Source organism: Rutilus rutilus, assembly GCF_951802725.1.
Source record: "Rutilus rutilus genome assembly, chromosome: 8".
Classification (NCBI taxonomy): domain Eukaryota; kingdom Metazoa; phylum Chordata; class Actinopteri; order Cypriniformes; family Leuciscidae; genus Rutilus; species Rutilus rutilus.
This window is the reverse complement of record NC_140222.1, coordinates 3,121,683-3,140,418: the sequence shown is the minus strand read 5'-3', so window position 1 is coordinate 3,140,418 and position 18,736 is coordinate 3,121,683. Positions and strand designations below refer to the sequence as shown.

Sequence of the window (18,736 nt, the reverse complement as noted above, 5' to 3'; positions counted from 1 at the left end):
GGAGAGAGATAGAGTTGTGGTGTGAGGAGAATCGGTGGAGAATTGGGCAGGTGTCTTGGTGAGTGACCACAGGCTATAGCTAATTGTGGCTAACGTTGTCTCCATGTTTATCACATTGCATCTTTAATAAATCATATTTTGCAATATTGCTGTCGACTTTGTTGTTTTTCAAGCATCCATGTAGATTGTCACCATATGCAACATGTGTCTTAAAATGTTGAGTTTAGATCCCAGATTCTAGTGAATGCTGTAGGCTATAACGTTAGCTTACATCTGTGACGGTCAGCTAGTCTGGACAGGGATGGAAAAGCTGTGCATTTCTGCCAACATAGTTTATCGTGAAATTTTGTAGAAATTGCTAACTGATTTTTTTAATCAGTAGCTGCTTTCAGACCTAGGTGTCCGCATGTTCTGCTTCTGCAGATGTCAAGCGTTTGGGCCGTATATCTGAACAACATAACCGGCCAGCTGGAATTCCGAACTTAGCCGGCTGTTATACTATTCCCCTCCTAGTATTTCCGACGGACATTATGTAAATGAGCTCGCATGTACTGCGGAGTACATGTATGAAAGCAGTTAGTGTTCCGGTTAGGACGGGAATATGCTGTTCATGTAAATATAGTCATTGTTACAAGGATATTTTATTGTCACGTGGAGGGATACTGGGTGTAAGGCATGCAGATAAATGCATCTTATTGACAGCCTATACTGTGCATAAATGTGTGTGTGTGTGTGTGTGTGTGTGTGTGTGTGGGGTGGGTCGTCTTTTTACAGTGCATATTTACATAAGCTTTAGGAAGTAAGTAAGTAGTCTACATGTCGTTTCTTACAAGGTCTTACACCAACCACTAGAGCTACAAGGAGGGAAGGAGAGTGAGTTTATCTTAGCACATTTTGTTTAACAGGTGCTTGTGTGGTAGATGTGAGGCTATGCCATCAGCAGTGGAGAGTGTGTGCTGTAGGGAGGTCGACGCCTTTTGGACCCTTGTCCAAACCCTAGATCTCCCAGAAGACATTACCTGCCTCACACTCCATCCAGGGTTTGAAGCATCCTGCCTGAATCCTTTTGTCACTTTTTTGAATCACTTTTTTCTTAATTTCTGCCCGTGGGTCTTATAAAACATATGTATTCTTATGTATGTCTTTTTGAATTGACATTTTCATACAAGATTCTGTATAAATTAAGTTATAAAATTAAATTGAAAGATGGCCTTTAAGAGGCTAAAAGCAGGTTTAAAACGTACCCCATTGAAGTCAACAGGGTGCAAATTTTAAAATTTTAAATGGAGTCCAATTTTGTCGTTGTTCTCTGTACTGACAGCACTCCAAATTTACAAAAAAATGAGCTCAATGTTAAAATTGACTGGAGTTCTCCTTTAACCCTCTGGGGTCTAAGGTGTTTTTGGGGTCCTTGAGATGTTCTGACATGCCCTGACATTTGTGCTTTTTTCAGTTGCTTATAAACATATTAATGGCAAAGGTGTAATTACACTCTATTTAGCACAAACAGGGCTACCATAGTATGTGAGCAACATGAATGTACATGTTTGTATTTTTAAGAGAATAATGTTTATGCATGGTTATTGAAAAAACTAAAGGCCACAAAACACATACTAAATATGTGTCAGAGTTTTTTCTTCAAAATGATGTGAAAATCATCATCCCTAATCATTCACATGAAACAATACATTGATTTAAATTTTGCAAAACACTTTCTGTTTGGAAAGGCGATATGCGAGTGGGCGTCAACGATCCAACACCATCATGCATATTTAGTGGTTCGCACCTGAGGAGACAATGGGGCCCGCATACTTAATGAGCCATTCATTCAGGTGTGTCACTGAGCCACAAGAAAAAATGCAAGAGCAATATGTATATATATAATAATTCAAATTGTGCTTGCAAATTGTATAATATCCAAGGAAAACATGTCTAGTAATTGTGCAGTTAATTCTCATATTTTCAGTTTTGGAATATGTATCCTCTCCCCAAATTTGTCAATAATAAAACACAATAAAAATTATTTAAAGAAAAGGCTTATATTTACCTTTTAATAGTTTGTTTACATCTACACCTACATATATTTTTTTATTAAAAAGGTTACAATTACAACAACAATTCAAGTGTAATCTTTCTTTGTAAAAACTAAAGTATACATTTTATCATACATATTTCAAAGTTAAGGATTTGATTGATTATTTGATTACTTTATTTTTGACAAAACTTACCGTATTTTCCAGACTATAAGTCGCTATGGAGTATAAGTCGCATCAGTCCAAAAATGCGTCACGACAAGGAAAAAAACATATAAGTCGCACTGGACTATAAGTCGCATTTATTTAGAAATGGATTTAACAAAATCCAAGACCAATAACAAGTTATTTAAACAGACATTAAGTTATTAAAACAGACAGACATTTAAGTTATTCGGCTACTGGTACACAATAGCACACAGAAAAACAGGCTAAATAGGTGTATGTTAACGTAACACATTAACAGTTAGCTACACAATAGCATAAAGAACATACCCGGGAGGCTGAATAGGCTAAATTAACATAACAAGCCAGCGAGTCCAACAGTTAACGGTAAAGCAAGTTCACCAAGCTCCCGCGATCTCATTCCACGTCACTGAATCCGTTGAATTCTTCATCGTCTGTGTCGCTTCTGAACAACTCCGCCAACTCCGGAGGAAGATGAAGCGCCGTCTCCTCTTCTGCGGGGCTGTCGTCAGACTCGGCATCAGTTCCAGTTATTCCAGCCTTTCTGAATCCCGACAGGATGGTTTCGGTTGTCACTGAAGTCCATGCTGTGTCGATCCATCCAAGGACTTGCTGGAAAGTTGCATGGCGCATCCTCCCGGTTGCCGTGAAGCTGTGCTCTCCATCCACCTTCCACTCCTCCCACAGGCGACGCAAGACTGCCTTAAAGCTCCGGTTCACAGAGATGTCGAGTGGCTGGAGTACTTTGGTTAAGCCTCCAGGGATGATGACAGGTATGGAGTTGCAAGCTTTTATCTTATCTTTGAATTGTGGCGTTATGTGCGCTCGCATACTGTCCATCACAAGCAGGGCTTTGCGTGTTTTAAAGAAGCCATCAGGACGCTTAGTGTAGCACTTTGTAAGCCAAATGTTCATCATTTCTTGATTCATCCACCCTTTCTCATTCACGGCCACGACAACTGTGGGGGGAGATTCGTCTTTGGGCATGGTTTTCCGTTTGAAAATGACCATCGGTGGCAATTTCGATCCATCTCCACAACATGCCAGCACCACTGTGAAGTGTGATTTCTCATGACCAGTTGTCACTATATTCACACTTTTCTGCCCTTTCTCTGCGACACTTCGGCCCATGGGGATGTCAAATGTGCGGGGGACCTCGTCCATGTTGATAATATGATCCGGTGACACGTTGTGTTCAGTTACCTGCTTTTCAACGAACTCACGGAAACTGTCGACCTTACAGTAGCTTGGAAATCTGCTGGCAGTTTCTGACACAACGTTGTCCGTGCTCTGATAGAGAGGCGGTTGCGTTGCATGAAGCGGTAACACCAAGAAGGTCCGCCTGCATAGTCATTTATATTCATCTCCTTGGCAACTACCAGGGCGTGGAGATGCAACTGCACCGTTGACAAGCCTCTCCCGGCAGCGCGTTGTTCAAGCACCCATCTGTGGACTCGTTCCTCCAGCTCTGGCCATCTTGCTTTCAGCCCGCGATTAGCTTTCTTTGTTTTCTTCATTACAGTTAAAGTAACCTCTGCTTTTCGCCAGTCCCTCACAAGTTTCTCACTCACTCCAAACTTTCTTTCTGCTGTTCGATTACCGTTTTCGGCTGCATATTTTACTACCTGCAGTTTGTAATCTGCAGAATAGGATTTTCTTTTTGGGGGAATTTTGTTTGCGTTCTGTCTTTCTTAGTTGTCTTTAAGTTAATTTCACTTTTTCAGTTGTTTTCAGTTAATTTTTTTCAGGGGTAAAACTAGCTGTAGCCTAGAGCGCATAGAGCGCTCTCTCGTGGCTGTAGACGGTAATGTCACCCCCAATTTCAGCAAGTGAGCGATCCTGTGACAAGTAAATCTTGGTAATTTTGATATATAAGTCGCACCTGACTATAAGTCGCAGGACCAGCCAAGGTATGAAAAAAAGTGTGACTTATAGTCCGGAAAATACGGTACTATATTTAACATATGAGCAAAAATTGGCAAACAAAAGCTTATTTGAGGTGGCAGATATTTTACAGTAAAAATGTATAATCTATCAAAATCTAGTCAACGAAATGTTGTCTTTCATATGTCTGTAACATTGGGCTTTCGTTTTTATTATAAGGAATATAAATGTTAATTTGCAGTTTAATACGTTGCTTATACAAATACATTTTATTTCAACATATTTCAGTCGATTTTTACTCATCTCAGTATAGCAATACAGTTTGCTAAAAGTGGATCATTCATTCACACACAGAAACGCGATTCAAATTTAAACTGTCTTTTTGCGAGTTGTGGTAAACAGCGCACATCTCTGCCGTTCATTCATTCACACACAGAAACGCGATTCACTTGAGAATGAAAAAAACTTACTACAGTATTCCTCAGCTCAGTCGGATCCGTTGCTCCTCGAAATACCCGCACTTCTGAGGTACATTTTCCATTATTATTATTCCTCACAGCTCTGCGAGACGGTGTAAACAAGTAATGATCTGAATAAACTTGTGATTTCTCGAGCTAATATGGGGGAGTTCACAGTTTGCATGGATTGCCTCAGTCATTTGCCAGATATAAATAATACACATTTAACAAGATCGATTGATGTATGAAACTGGTTTGTAAGATCAAAGTCAACAGAGTATTTGGACTCTCGTTTGAACTGATATGAACAAAAACGAGCCTATCGCGCCGGCGCGATTGCCGACCTCAGGGGGTTAATACTTTCTCAGTAACAACGTTAGCAGTCATTGCAGTGCACATGGTAGGCTAACAATTCCTGTTAAATATATATATATATATACACTCACCTAAAGGATTATTAGGAACACCATACTAATACTGTGTTTGACCCCCTTTCGCCTTCAGAACTGCCTTAATTCTACGTGGCATTGATTCAACAAGGTGCTGAAAGCATTCTTTAGAAATGTTGGCCCATATTGATAGGATAGCATCTTGCAGTTGATGGAGATTTGTGGGATGCACATCCAGGGCACGAAGCTCCCGTTCCACCACATCCCAAAGATGCTCTATTGGGTTGAGATCTGGTGACTGTGGGGGCCATTTTAGTACAGTGAACTCATTGTCATGTTCAAGAAACCAATTTGAAATGATTCGAGCTTTGTGACATGGTGCATTATCCTGCTGGAAGTAGCCATCAGAGGATGGGTACATGGTGGTCATAAAGGGATGGACATGGTCAGAAACAATGCTCAGGTAGGCCGTGGCATTTAAACGATGCCCAATTGGCACTAAGGGGCCTAAAGTGTGCCAAGAAAACATCCCCCACACCATTACACCACCACCACCAGCCTGCACAGTGGTAACAAGGCATGATGGATCCATGTTCTCATTCTGTTTACGCCAAATTCTGACTCTACCATCTGAATGTCTCAACAGAAATCGAGACTCATCAGACCAGGCAACATTTTTCCAGTCTTCAACTGTCCAATTTTGGTTTTGGTCAATTTTGGTCCAATTCTTGATATATAATAGTCACACAATGAATAGGGGAGAGCGGGGCACAAAGTAACGCTTTTTGACTTTCTCAGTTTGTGTAAATCTACTTATGGTTCAGACTATTTATTTTTTCCCACATTAATTTCCCACATGTCTAGTACAATTATGTGGTTTTGTTTTATTAATACAGTATATACTTTTTTCTTGATATACCCCGAAAGAATGGAAGCGAAATGTGACAACATGCCCCATAGGTGGGGTACATTGTAACATGTGAGGGGCACATTGTAACATGACCATATGACAGCTTAAAATGTTATCTGATCTAATAAAAAAATATATACAAGACAAACTAAAAAAAATTCTAAATAAAATACAATTATTAACTTTTTCATATAAAATAATGGCAATTTTTAATAATTAAATGTAAACTCATTTTTGAGTTTTGACTACGAACACAGGAAAACACAGCTATACAACATAGTTCAAAACAAATAAATAATTAGTAATTTCTGAACATTGACTCTGTCTTTATTCACATTTTTCTCATGTTTTCTCAATAAAATTAATAAAAGTATAGAATAGAATAGCATATTCCTAATAGGGGCACATTGTAACGCAGTGTGACAACATGCCCCGCCTGCACAACTGGGATTTAAACCCGGCTAGTGTCTTCTGCTAGTTAGCGAAGCATTAAAGAACTATCTCAACTGTTAAATAACATCTTGGAGATTAAAATAATATCAGATTTGTCTAATTTTAAATAAACACAAAAAATAGAGATGAAATAGAGATGAAAAATTATCTTTTGCTATGGTTTAATAAATGTCTATGGATATCTTCCAAAAAAAAAAAAATAATTCTCTATATTGTGTTGATATGGCAACTAGTAAATACACCAAGTTTCGTCATGCTAGCATGTATGGAAGTATTTAAAACAAGTGTGTTACAACTAGCCTCGTGTTACGTTGTGCCCTGCGCTCCCCAACGTCCTTGGACGTAACACAGTGTTAAGGGCTTTGGAGTTGCCGGATGTAAAGTAGATGACCTAAAAAAACAAACATATTTGCATAACAAAATAAAAACTGATTGTGATGAGAATGTGCATATAAAGACACAAAAACACACTTGTGTGATTATTCCCAGAAGAGATGAGAAACAGATTCATCTTCAGCACCACAGAAGAACTCAGAGAGGCAATATCAGAGAACTTTTATTTTACACAGGATACAAAATATCAAGTAATTTGTAAGATACATTGTTTATCTTATTGGTTATTAAATATTTGAACAACAGTCACACTTTCTTCCATGGAATGTCGACAAACTGGCCATTCCAGAAGAACACAGTGTGTGAAATAACCGTCTAAATCTCCTGTTCCGGCCAGAAGAGTTGGATACAAAATTAATATTCCCAATCATGGTATCAAACGGATGAGCTCATGATGAGGAAGACTGGGATCTGAGTCTTTGCTCCATAAGGAATAGCATTACAACAGCAAACTCTGGTGGAGTGACAGGTCTGTAATATTATATTATATTATACCTGCTCAAAAACTCTGGACAGGAATATAAGTGTCCATCACCATTGATTAATTGACCAAAATAATATTATTATTGACCCAATCTGGGAAAAAATAGAGCCGCAAGACTTATTTGTATGAGGAATATCACAATTATTCACAAAAAAATAATAAATAAATAACTGTGAGGATTAAAATTATATTCGTAAGTTTTAGGTGCCAAGCCAAAAACACTTGTTAATGTAAATTTGATAATTTAAGGCACAATTTAGTGATGTTAGTTACATAACACTAAGAAAGGGAGAATTCCCACCTTAGAGAACAAGATTGGGAAGAATAGGTTCATTTATCCTGAAAGTATTATTTAGGGAAGGAAAATCTAGAAATTTTAGACCAGCACATTCATATTTATTAATAACCAGTGTGTTTGACGTAATGCCTCTTCTGCACATAATCCAGGATATTAGAGTTAAAGTTCAGTCTGCATCTGACTTTATCATCTTTACACCAGGATAGTTCACCTGTGACTGAACTGGAATATCCTAAAGAGAGAAAAACAGGCTTTAACAGCTCACATTTATCAAGATTTACATTTAAAACAGAAGATTTAGAGGAAAATGCAATGTGTTGGACAGCAATCGGCCTCTGTGATTCATCTTTTAAAACAGGGTCGTGTCGTCAGATTCTTGACTGTAAGTAAATAAATAAGAGGATAAACCTGCCCAACTCCTCTTGAAGAAAAACTGAAACACCTGATTTAAGGAACAGGGATTATTGTAAAGAGTTCTTATAAATATGCAGAATGGATCACCAAACCCTAGATTTATGAGAGATAGAAAAATAAACTAGAATAAAAAGAGAATAAAATTGTCATCATTAACCAACTCGCTATAGTCAATCTAACACAAGTCGGGTATTGTTTGCTATACGTCTTTTTGGCATTAATCCTGATTGAGTCTCATCAATAACAGAACTCAGAACACACTTGAGTCTTTTAAGCACAGGCTAATATCTTATAATCATTATTAAGAAGACAAACAGAGGGAGAAACGAGGAAGCATTAACTTGAAGCTCAAGATCTTCAGGAAAACTTGTGTAATAATGTTGGAGGAGGCTGGAGCTAAACTCTGGGACTGTGATTACTCAATCGGATTCCTCACTGTTAGAGCGCCACCCTGTGGCTGAATAACGCAAGGACACTAAACCTCTTACAGAAGTGTTCCATGACTAGAATCTGAAACTTAAATTCTATCTCATTAATATATATATATATATAGAAATGAGAATTTTGAATAATGAAAATGTCTGTATATGCTTTTTCTATTCATCAGAGTTAAAGAAGGAAGCGCATCTTCCGTAAACTAGTTCATTTCTGATTTATAAATAGAGGCTTGACACAGGTGAACTCTTGTCTTTAATTAACGTGTTTCTTTCGGTTTTGATTGCAGTGCTGGTGTTGAAATGGCGTCGAGTTTAGGTAAGAATCTAATTAAAGCACAAATGTAGCTTATGAAGGAATGTTTCCTTAGTGATTTGTGCAGTGTTTATTAAATAGCCTATAAGCCAACAATAGACAATGGTTTATACTTCGTTTAGTTATTTCACGCTCTTGTATGTTTAAATGCGGCATTGAACACCAGAAGAATTACCGACGTAGGCTATATAAAAGGCTACATCTCACATACATTTTTATCCATCAATTGTGTTATTTAGGCGTAGCCTATGTATAGTTTTACATTTTTAAATTCGAATTAACAACCACAGACATTTACATTTAAGCGTATAGTGACGCAAACGTAGCGACACAATCTTAAAGCATGTTGAGATTGATCAGATGTGTAATAGTAAAATTATGCAAATAGGCTATACGACAAAATGAATATAGTCTGCGACTTTTTTCCATAAATCTACACAAGCTCCGATTGAGGGAGCCTATGCAGTGTTCACTTCTCCATGAACACGTGATAAGTGAAGTTCACTACTGGACAAAATGCGTTCAGATTCGTAAATATATATAGCCTACAGATACATTACACTTCGGAGGCTCAATATAAAGACCAATGAGAACATTGTGCAATGCGACTGCAGTACTTTATTATCTCTATTATATTTAATATTTATACTTTCAGTGTCACTTTCATGAAAATAAAAAGATTATTTTAGATTATTATATTTTAATAATAAAATTCTAAAAAAATAAAATAAAATGGTGTTTTAAAAAGAATGGTCTTGATGGGGGAGGAGTCAATTAGGCCACGCCCAGGCACACCGCGCATTAGCAAATAGCGATTATATTAGCATTAGCTCCTCATCAGGATCGATCATAATAAGCGCTATTAAAAGTGAAGCAAAAGACCGCGGACTTCAGACACTTCTCAGAATAGTTCAGATTCAGAAGATAAAGCTATTGGCTATTTTTTTGTTTATAGTTGTTTGTTTGTAAAGATGAGATGACGCTATCATTTAATTGGTGATAAAATAATACATTTTTGTATGATTGTGTTAAGTGTGTAATTGTTGATTGATGAAAGACCTCTCTCTCTCTGTGTGTGTGTGTGTGTGTGTGTGTGTGTGTGTGTGTGTGTGTGTGTGTGTGAGTGTGTGATTTTTTTTTTCAGCAGGAAGAAGTAGTCCAATCCTTGATCGTCCTAACAGTAAGTTAATTAAATCACTAGCAGTGATATTAAGATGTGTCAACTTGAAACTTTTATGTGTTCCTTTAATGAAACATTATGGATAATGGCCCGTTCACACCAAGGACGATAACTTTAAAGATATAGTTCTAAAAATTGTTCTCAGTATTAAAGAATAGCAGAGATCACACCACAACTATAACGATAATGGCACAGAGAAACAATATCGCTGGAATCACTTTCATCCTGCTGTAACGAGCTCGAGCATTTAAAGCGGCAGACAAACACACTCTTAGAATAAACAGAACAATATCGGACGCTAATTATCTTTATAGTTATCTTTACAGATATAGCAATTTCCGATACGGATAACCAAATGTAATGAATTCTTTTTACATAAGTGATTTATCTTAGATTATAACCACCACTATGTTCAAAGTGTGTGTGTCTGTGCGTGTGTGAAAGAGAGATTAGCTATTTGTGAACAGAGAGATTACTATGGAGACGAAACAGTCAATAGCCGCGTTTCCATTATAGACTTGCGCAATGTCCAGAAAGTCGATAAAAAACTATTGCGAAATGACGGCGTTTTGTGACTAAAACATTTTTTCCTCTCGCAATAAGTCATTACAAAAATCATGGCAACGGACATTGGTAGGTTTATACAGTATATATATCCCAGCCACCGCACTAGCCATTATTATTAATGTAAGTATGTGTGTTATCTAAGCATTATTGGTAAGGAAAGATCCTTATACTGTGAGCGGCACGTATGAGGAGTTTCTGGCTGTTTCTCCCTCAGTTACATTTACATTTATTCATTTAGCTGACGCTTTTATCCAAAGCGACTTACAATTGCTATATATGTCAGAGGTCGCACGCCTCTGGAGCAACTAGGGGTTAAGTGTCTTGCTCAGGGACACATTGGTGTCTCACAGTGGATTCGAACCCGGGTCTCTCACACCAAAGGCATGTGTCTTATCCATTGCGCCACACCACCCCCTATAGAGTTCTAGAGTTCTAGAGTTCAGTTCTGCTTCGAGCTCTTGATTGTGGCATTTCTTTGAGGTTTAGAATCCATTATTCCTGTAATTCTTTTATCTTTTATGTATTTAATAAAGAACTCTGTCTCGTATTCTGTCAAACATACGGCATCATTATGTCAGGTGAGCTGTAAATGCACACTAACTGTTTCCATTGCCGTTTCAGAGCTCTAGCCAGACGGGATTTAAAGGGATGATTCAAAGTAAAATAAGCCTTTGCACCATGACCTTGAGCCAAACACCCCCCAGAAGCCTTTTTCCCTAGGTTGAACATTATTAAAGTTAGAGCTTATTTAGAAAAATCAGCCTAAAGGCGCTAATGGATCCTATGATGTATCTGGTAAATTACTCCACTAATAATGGCCAGAATGGCACCAAACTTCTACAGTAGTACAAATAGCTTCTGTACTCATAAAACGAGGCATTGGAAAGTTTGTAAGTACATCAGGAGTTTATTTAAATAACACTTGCCTGACGGCTAATGCTACCGCTAACCCGGACGCCAACGTCACTTCAGTGAGTTGAGAAAAGCACGTAAAAGTCCTGACAGAAAGCGATGCATAAGGTAATGTAGTGTATCGATGAATTATTGTTTTTTCTGAAGTGTTGACAACTTAGTGTTAACTAATAATTGTTATAAACTGGTACTACCAACAAAATATTAGTGCATTCCTGGAACTGGGCGTCGTTAAACACTACATCGTTATGCATCGCTTAACATAAAAAGTCCATAGATTTTACCCATCAATAGACAGAAGTGGTTGAAAGTGGACAAACGGGATAAACGGGAATGTCTCCCTCTTCTACTTATGATCCGAATGACCAAAACGCATCTTAATACCAGCTGTAAACAGAGCCAGAGATACATCAGAAGAAGGGACACAGATGGCATCAAATACAGCATTTTACAGTATGACATGTGATTACATGGTCGAGACTGCCACATTACTGTAACAGTAGCAGTGGTATGGAGAGAGAATTGTGTCTTTATTACATGTGAGAAAATAAATGATCTAAGAGAAAAAAAAAAAAGTTTGAGAGAAAAAGTTATCACACTGATAGCAAAAAAGCATTTCATGAGAGAAAAAATAATATTTCAGAGAAAAAGTTTTCATACCAATAGCAAAAAATAATAATATTTGAGACTAAAAAAAGTTTTGAGAGAAAGTATTTTCTCATAGAACATAACAAAATATAAATGATAAAAAAATATATAATATAATAAAAAAAATTCTCAAACATATATTTTTTGCTATCAGTGTGAAAACATTTTCTCTAAAAAAGTGTTTCTCTCAAAACGCTTTTTTTTGCTCTCGATGCAATTTTTTGCTTTCACTGTGTGTCATGGGCGGGGCCACGTTCCTATTGGCCAGTCGGGTGAGCATCGTCTTCTCTGGGGAGTCGAACTGAATCATTACACCATTGTTCGGTTCACCGGCATAGATGTCGCCTCTGCCTTAGTTGAGCACGGACACTCCAATGTTTGGGCAAGATGATGACACACACAACTAGATGGGTAGCTGGCTGAGCAAGTTCAGCATCACTGAAGATTAAACATTAAAAAATAGCACTCATATTCATGAATGTGTATTATATTATTAGCTTGCTAATCGCTAATTAGCCATCATGTTAGGTAAACTTGCAAACTCATCTGGTTTATACTATTTTTAAATCAAATGCCAAACTAATGTTTTGATTTAGATAGTTTCACTGTAAGTGAAGTATTCACTAGTTTCGTAGTTCACTGACAACCGGGGCAATTTTCCCTTCATTATCACGGACATATCGCCTGCGATAATTAATGCGATATGGCTCAGCTTGTCAGTGAACTACAGCTCTGTGTAGTAAATGCCGCTCCATCTGAAAGCAAGTGATGGCGATTTACTACTAATCAAAGAACCGGCTTTACTGACGAGATGTGCCTAACAATGACATCCAATATATATCGCCTAGCCCTAGTTCATCATATACAACCTCCTGTACAGTTTTACTCCATGGACTCAGAATAAACTATTTTGTTTTAAGGTCAATATGATACATTTCCTGTTTGAACCTATAACTGAACTATAACCTAAAATGATTGTTAATGTGTTTAGCATCTGTAGGCTATCTCTCACTATATAGGCTATAGAGCACTATACGCTAGTGTTGTCACGATACTAGAATTTATGATACCTTGAAAAATATCGCTTTTCAATACCACAGAGAAAAAACCTGCCACAATAATAAGTGGGTATTTTTTTTTATCTAAAGCTAAATATAGCAAGTCTAGAACATGACAATGAGGTAACGTTATATTTTACAGAAACAAAAATGTCCTGAGGTAGTGCACTTGTTCAAAAGCATAAATGCTGGTTAACACATTAACGTTATTTGATGAAGAGATTTAAACGCAAACGTACTCGGTTACTAACGTAACCTCGGTTCTCTCTAGAGAGGGAACGAGTACTGCGTAAGTATCTTACTACGCTATGGGGAAATCTCTTTTCCATGAGATATTGAAGCCAAAAATTATCCTTAATTTTGTAATAATGTAAAACGCGTTGCAGCAGCACGCAGACATAGGCGAGACAGCTCGCGCGCCTATTGGCTGCTCTGCGGCAACTGCAGCAGCCTATCGACAAGGCCCTGTCGTGACGTCAGCTCCAATGAGCATCACGTCCCGCCGAAACGGGCGTGGCCTTGGGCTATAAACATAGCTCGGGAGGCTGATATAGCTGGTTTTCATCGCCGGAGCGAACCAGAGCGTGTTGCAGGCACGGCAAGATACGCAGTACTCGTTCCCTCTCTAGAGAGAACCGAGGTTACATTAGTAACCAAGTACGTTCTCTTACGAGAGGTTCTCTCGTACTGCGTAAGTATCTTACGCTATGGGGAACACAGTGTAAAACGCCGTGCTTGCTGAGATCCAGTACCAAAGTCCCAAGGGCAGGTGCCCGGGGCCCATATAGTACATGATCATCAGGGACCCACAGAGAGTCCAGGAAGAGGGGCTAGAATAGCATGATTCTTACAATGAATAGCATCCTATAAGGAGCGATTATATAAATAGTGTTTCACACACAGCCAGGGCGAAAACTCGGCCTAGTCTGGTGAATATTATGGGTCTTACACACTGCCCATCGAGATGTTCGAGTAACATGGTCTTGTGTTCTATGAGCTCTGAGTGAGACTGAGCTAGAACCAGCCAATCGTCCAAGTAGGTCAAAACTCGCATTCCCCGAAGTTTCAGGGGAGCGAGGGCCGCGCCCATGCACATCTCGAAGGCGAATCTCAAAAATCGCCTGTGATGTGACGCTATCTGTATTTGAAAATACGCGTCCTTCAGATCTATTGACACAAACCAGTCCCCTTGGCGAATTTGCGAGAGGATTTTCCTGGTTGTGAGCATTTTGAACCGCCGCTTTGCAAGCACTTTGTTCAGCTGTCTTAGATCTAGAATGGGTCTGAGACCCCCGTCTTTTTTCGGTGCCAGAAAATATCTGCTGTACAGACCCCCTTCGCTCTGAGCTTGAGATAAAGGCTCTATGGCCCCTTTGCTCAACAGTTTCGCAATCTCGGTTCGAAGTAGATGTGCTACTTCTCTCATCCTCACACACTCCTCTCTCTCTTTCCGTGGGTCTATGGAATTGTCAGTCAGCAGTCAACAAAGCTGACTTCATTCCAGCCTTTGCATCTCATTCTACTCTCAGTATCCTGGGCTTGACTGAGACCTGGATTCGTCCTGAAGACTCAGCAACCCCCGCTGCTCTCTCTAGCAATTTCTCCTTTTCTCACTCCCCTCGCCAGTCTGGGAGGGGTGGCGGGACAGGGCTTCTCGTTTCCAACAATTGGAAAAACTCAGCGCTCTCTTCTCTATGCAACAACAATTCATTTGAATATCATGCTATCACACTTACAACTCCCAGTAAGATCCATATTGTAGTAATTTATCGCCCCCCAGGTCAGCTGGGTAACTTCGTAGAGGAGCTGGATGTGCTGCTGTCCTCTTTCCCTGAGGACGGCACCCCACTTCTAGTCTTCGGTGACTTCAACATTCATCTCGAAAAACCACATGCAACAGACTTCACCTCTCTACTAGCCTCCTTCGATCTCAAACGACACATCACCACAGGTACTCACAAATCAGGCAACCAACTGGACCTGGTCTACACACGCAACTGCATCACAGACAACATTTTGGTGAGGCCTCTCCATGTTTCAGATCATTTCCTCATTACCTTCAGTCTACATCTCTCTACCCCTGCGCCACCAACCCCACCACCAGTCACCCTCAGGCGAAACCTACGCTCACTTTCCCCCTCCCACCTCTCCTCTGCCGTGTCTTCTTCTCTTCCCACACCCTCACAATTCTCATCTCTGGATGTGAATACTGCAACGGATACCCTATGCTCCACACTAACCTCTACTCTAGACAAAATCTGCCCTCTCTCCTCCAGGCCAGCACGCGCTACTCCTTCTAACCCCTGGCTATCTGAGGTTCTTCGTGAACACCGGACCGAACTCAGGGCAGCGGAGAGGAAATGGCGCAAATCAAAAGACTCATCTGACCTGAGTATGTATAAATCTCTCCTCTCGTCCTTTTCTGCTGATGTTCATGCTGCAAAATCTTCTTATTTCCACAACAAGATCAACAGCTCCTCCAACGCACGACTACTCTTCAAGACATTCAACTCACTCCTCTGTCCACCTCCACCACCACCCTCCTCCTCCTTAACTGCCGATGATTTTGCAAACTTCTTCACCAACAAAACAACAACTATCAGCAGTCAATTCTCAGCTCCACACACACAGGAACCCAGACCGACCCCTTCCACAGCCAATACCCCTCTGTCCTCCTTTTCGCCGCTAACAGAGGAAGAAGTATCTACACTTCTCCTCTCCAGTCACCCTACCACCTGCCCTCTAGACCCCATCCCCTCACACCTTCTACAAGCCATCTCTCCCACACTTCTACCAGCACTCACACACATCATCAACTCATCCCTCCATACTGGCACCTTCCCTACAGCATTCAAGCAGGCTCGGGTCACTCCACTGCTTAAAAAACCAACGCTAAACACATCTTTTGTAGAGAATTACAGACCCATCTCTCTCCTACCATTCATTGCAAAAACACTTGAAAGAGCTGTTTTCAACCAAGTAACATCCTTCTTGTCTCTAAACAACCAGCTGGATGTCAACCAATCTGGCTTCAAGAAAGGGCATTCAACTGAGACTGCATTACTGTCGGTCACAGAAGCCCTACGGATTGCAAAAGCTGCTTCCAAATCTTCACTCCTCATTCTCCTTGATCTGTCTGCTGCCTTCGACACCGTGAACCATCAGATCCTTATGTCCTGTCTCTCATCACTGGGCATCACAGGAACTTCACTCGACTGGTTTGAGTCCTATCTCACAGGTAGGTCCTTCAAAGTCGCATGGAGAGGCGAGGTATCCAGAGCACATCAACTGACCACAGGGGTTCCCCAGGGTTCAGTTCTCGGTCCCCTCCTCTTCTCCATCTACACTACATCACTGGGACACATCATACAGGCACATGGTTTCTCCTACCACTGCTATGCTGATGACACACAACTCTTCCTCTCATTTCGACCAGATGATCCCACAGTAGCTGCACGAGTCTCGAGCTGTCTGGCAGACATCTCCACATGGATGAAGGAACATCACCTGCAGCTCAACCTGGCAAAGACTGAGCTGCTCGTCCTCCCTGCCAATCCGTCTCTACAGCACGACTTCACCATCCAGCTTGATTCATCATCAATCACACCATCAAGGTCGGTCAGAAATCTGGGAGTAACGTTTGATGACCAGCTGACCTTCACAGATCACATTTCAAAGACAGCTCGATCATGCAGGTTTGCGCTGCACAACATCAGGAAGATCAGGCCTTTCCTAACTGAGCACGCAACACAACTCCTCGTCCAGGCCCTGGTCATTTCTAGGCTTGACTACTGCAATGCTCTTCTGGCCGGACTTCCAGCATGTGCTACCAAACCTCTTCAGATGATCCAGAATGCTGCAGCTCGTCTTGTCTTCAACGAGCCCAAGAGGGCCCACGTCACCCCTCTGTTAATCTCTCTGCACTGGCTACCTCTCGCTGCTCGCATCAAGTTCAAGGCATTGACGCTTGCTTACAGATCTATCACAGGCTCAGCTCCCTCCTACCTTCACTCACTCCTACGAGCCTACATCCCCACCAGACGCCTACGATCAATCAACAAGCGACGTCTCGTGGTTCCATCACAGAAAGCCACAAGATCACTTTCCAGATCATTCTCATTCACAGTTCCATGCTGGTGGAACACTCTCCCCACCCTCATCCGGAATGCTGAATCCCTGACAACATTCAAAAAACAGCTGAAAACCCATCTCTTCCATGAGCACCTAAACTCATAAAAAAATAAAAATAAAAATAAAAAAAAAAACCTTTCCCTTAAAATCCCACTTATCATGCTTATGCTACTCTGAATAATGCCTGAACTTCGTATTCTGAACACTTCTTGCGTTGTTGTTGTCTTTTGCCTCTTCATGACGACTCGCTTAATTTAGTCCTGATTTGTAAGTCGCTTTGGATAAAAGCGTCTGCTAAATGACTAAATGTAAAATGTAAATGTACTTCCTTTTTCACAGTGATTTCGATTCGCGCCGCGCAACTGCGGGGGCATCGAGCAAACTGTAGCGAATAGCCTCTTTCTATAACGTTCAGCACCCATTCTAATACCCCGGGAAGCTTTGCCCATGCATTCGCATGAATAGCTAGGGGTTGAATGAGATCTGGGCTCTGTCCGTGACATAGTGGCGGCCAGAGAGCTTCGGTATGCTGTAACATAGACGCCGTGCTTGCAGCGTTTAAGGCGGGGGACGCGCTGATCACAGCGGGCAGCCTGTCCGTGCTCGACTCTCTTTGGGCGGATAGCTGAGAGAGAGCGAGCGGGGGGAACCCCATGGGGTTTGTCATGTCTGTGAGTGAATGTGGGCGCAGAACAGCGGGCACATTTATTGCACTGAAACACTGTCGGTCTGGGCTGACTGTATGTGTGTTGGTTTCGTTTTACAGAAACCGAAAAACATGCAGTGTGTAGTGTTTGTGGGCACTGGATCGTGGGCACATTCACTATATTTAATGCACAATCGACATGAGTCGATTTTATGTGTGTGAGCCCTGTGGGGCGGGCTGTGTCTGTGTGTAGGAATGAGCACTGGGCATTTTTACTACACTCATAACACCATCGGTCGTGGCCGGACATTTAACGCAAAATCGACATGAGTCGATTTCATCTGTGCGAGCCCTGGGCTTGTCATGTCCGTGAGTGAATGTGGGCGCGGGACAGTGGGCACATTTACTACACTGAGAACGCCGTCGGCTTCAGCCGACTGTATGTGCGTTGGTTTCGTTTTACAGAAACCGTGAGACATGCAGTGTATGTGGGCACTGGGTCGTGGGCACCTACACTACATTTAATGCACAATCGACATGGGTCAATTTCATGTGTGCGAGCCCTGAAATGTGGCGGGCTGTGCTTGTGTGTAGGAATGAGCACTGGGCATGGGCATTTTACTACACTCATAACACCATCGGCCGTGGGCGGAAAACCAGAAATTGAGCCACAGGGTGAAACAGATAAGCTTTCAGTTGGCGTGAGCATATAAGAGAGCGTCAACATGTCTTGTGACGGCGTTTGTTTGCAGGCATGCATGTATTATAACAGGCTTGTTTACTGCAATATTGATATTTTTTGCAATATTGATATTTTTTGCAATATTGATAAAAACACGAGGGGTAGCTTTCTTGCACGTAAAGAAAACTAGCCCAGTGACCGTCCGTTTCTGATATCCCTTGCGAACGGTGCAGATAGCGCGGCACGAGCAAAGGGAGAGA

The 18,736-nt window shown here is 40.9% G+C and overlaps 1 protein-coding gene across 2 annotated transcripts in view; it reads left to right on the top strand.

Moving 5' to 3' along the window:
• The first annotated feature begins 8,606 nt into the window (after nt 1-8,606).
• LOC311295724 (GTPase IMAP family member 8-like) overlaps nt 8,607-18,736 on the top strand; it is a 527,136-nt gene continuing 517,006 nt past the window's right edge. The window contains exon 1 of one of the 2 annotated variants that reach the window (XM_084417218.1): nt 8,607-8,655. In XM_084417218.1, the coding sequence (XP_084273344.1) occupies nt 8,640-8,655 (16 nt within the window). In that variant the 5' untranslated portion in view covers nt 8,607-8,639. The remainder of the gene's footprint in view (nt 8,656-18,736) is intronic. The other variant, XM_084417220.1, reaches the window with a different exon arrangement.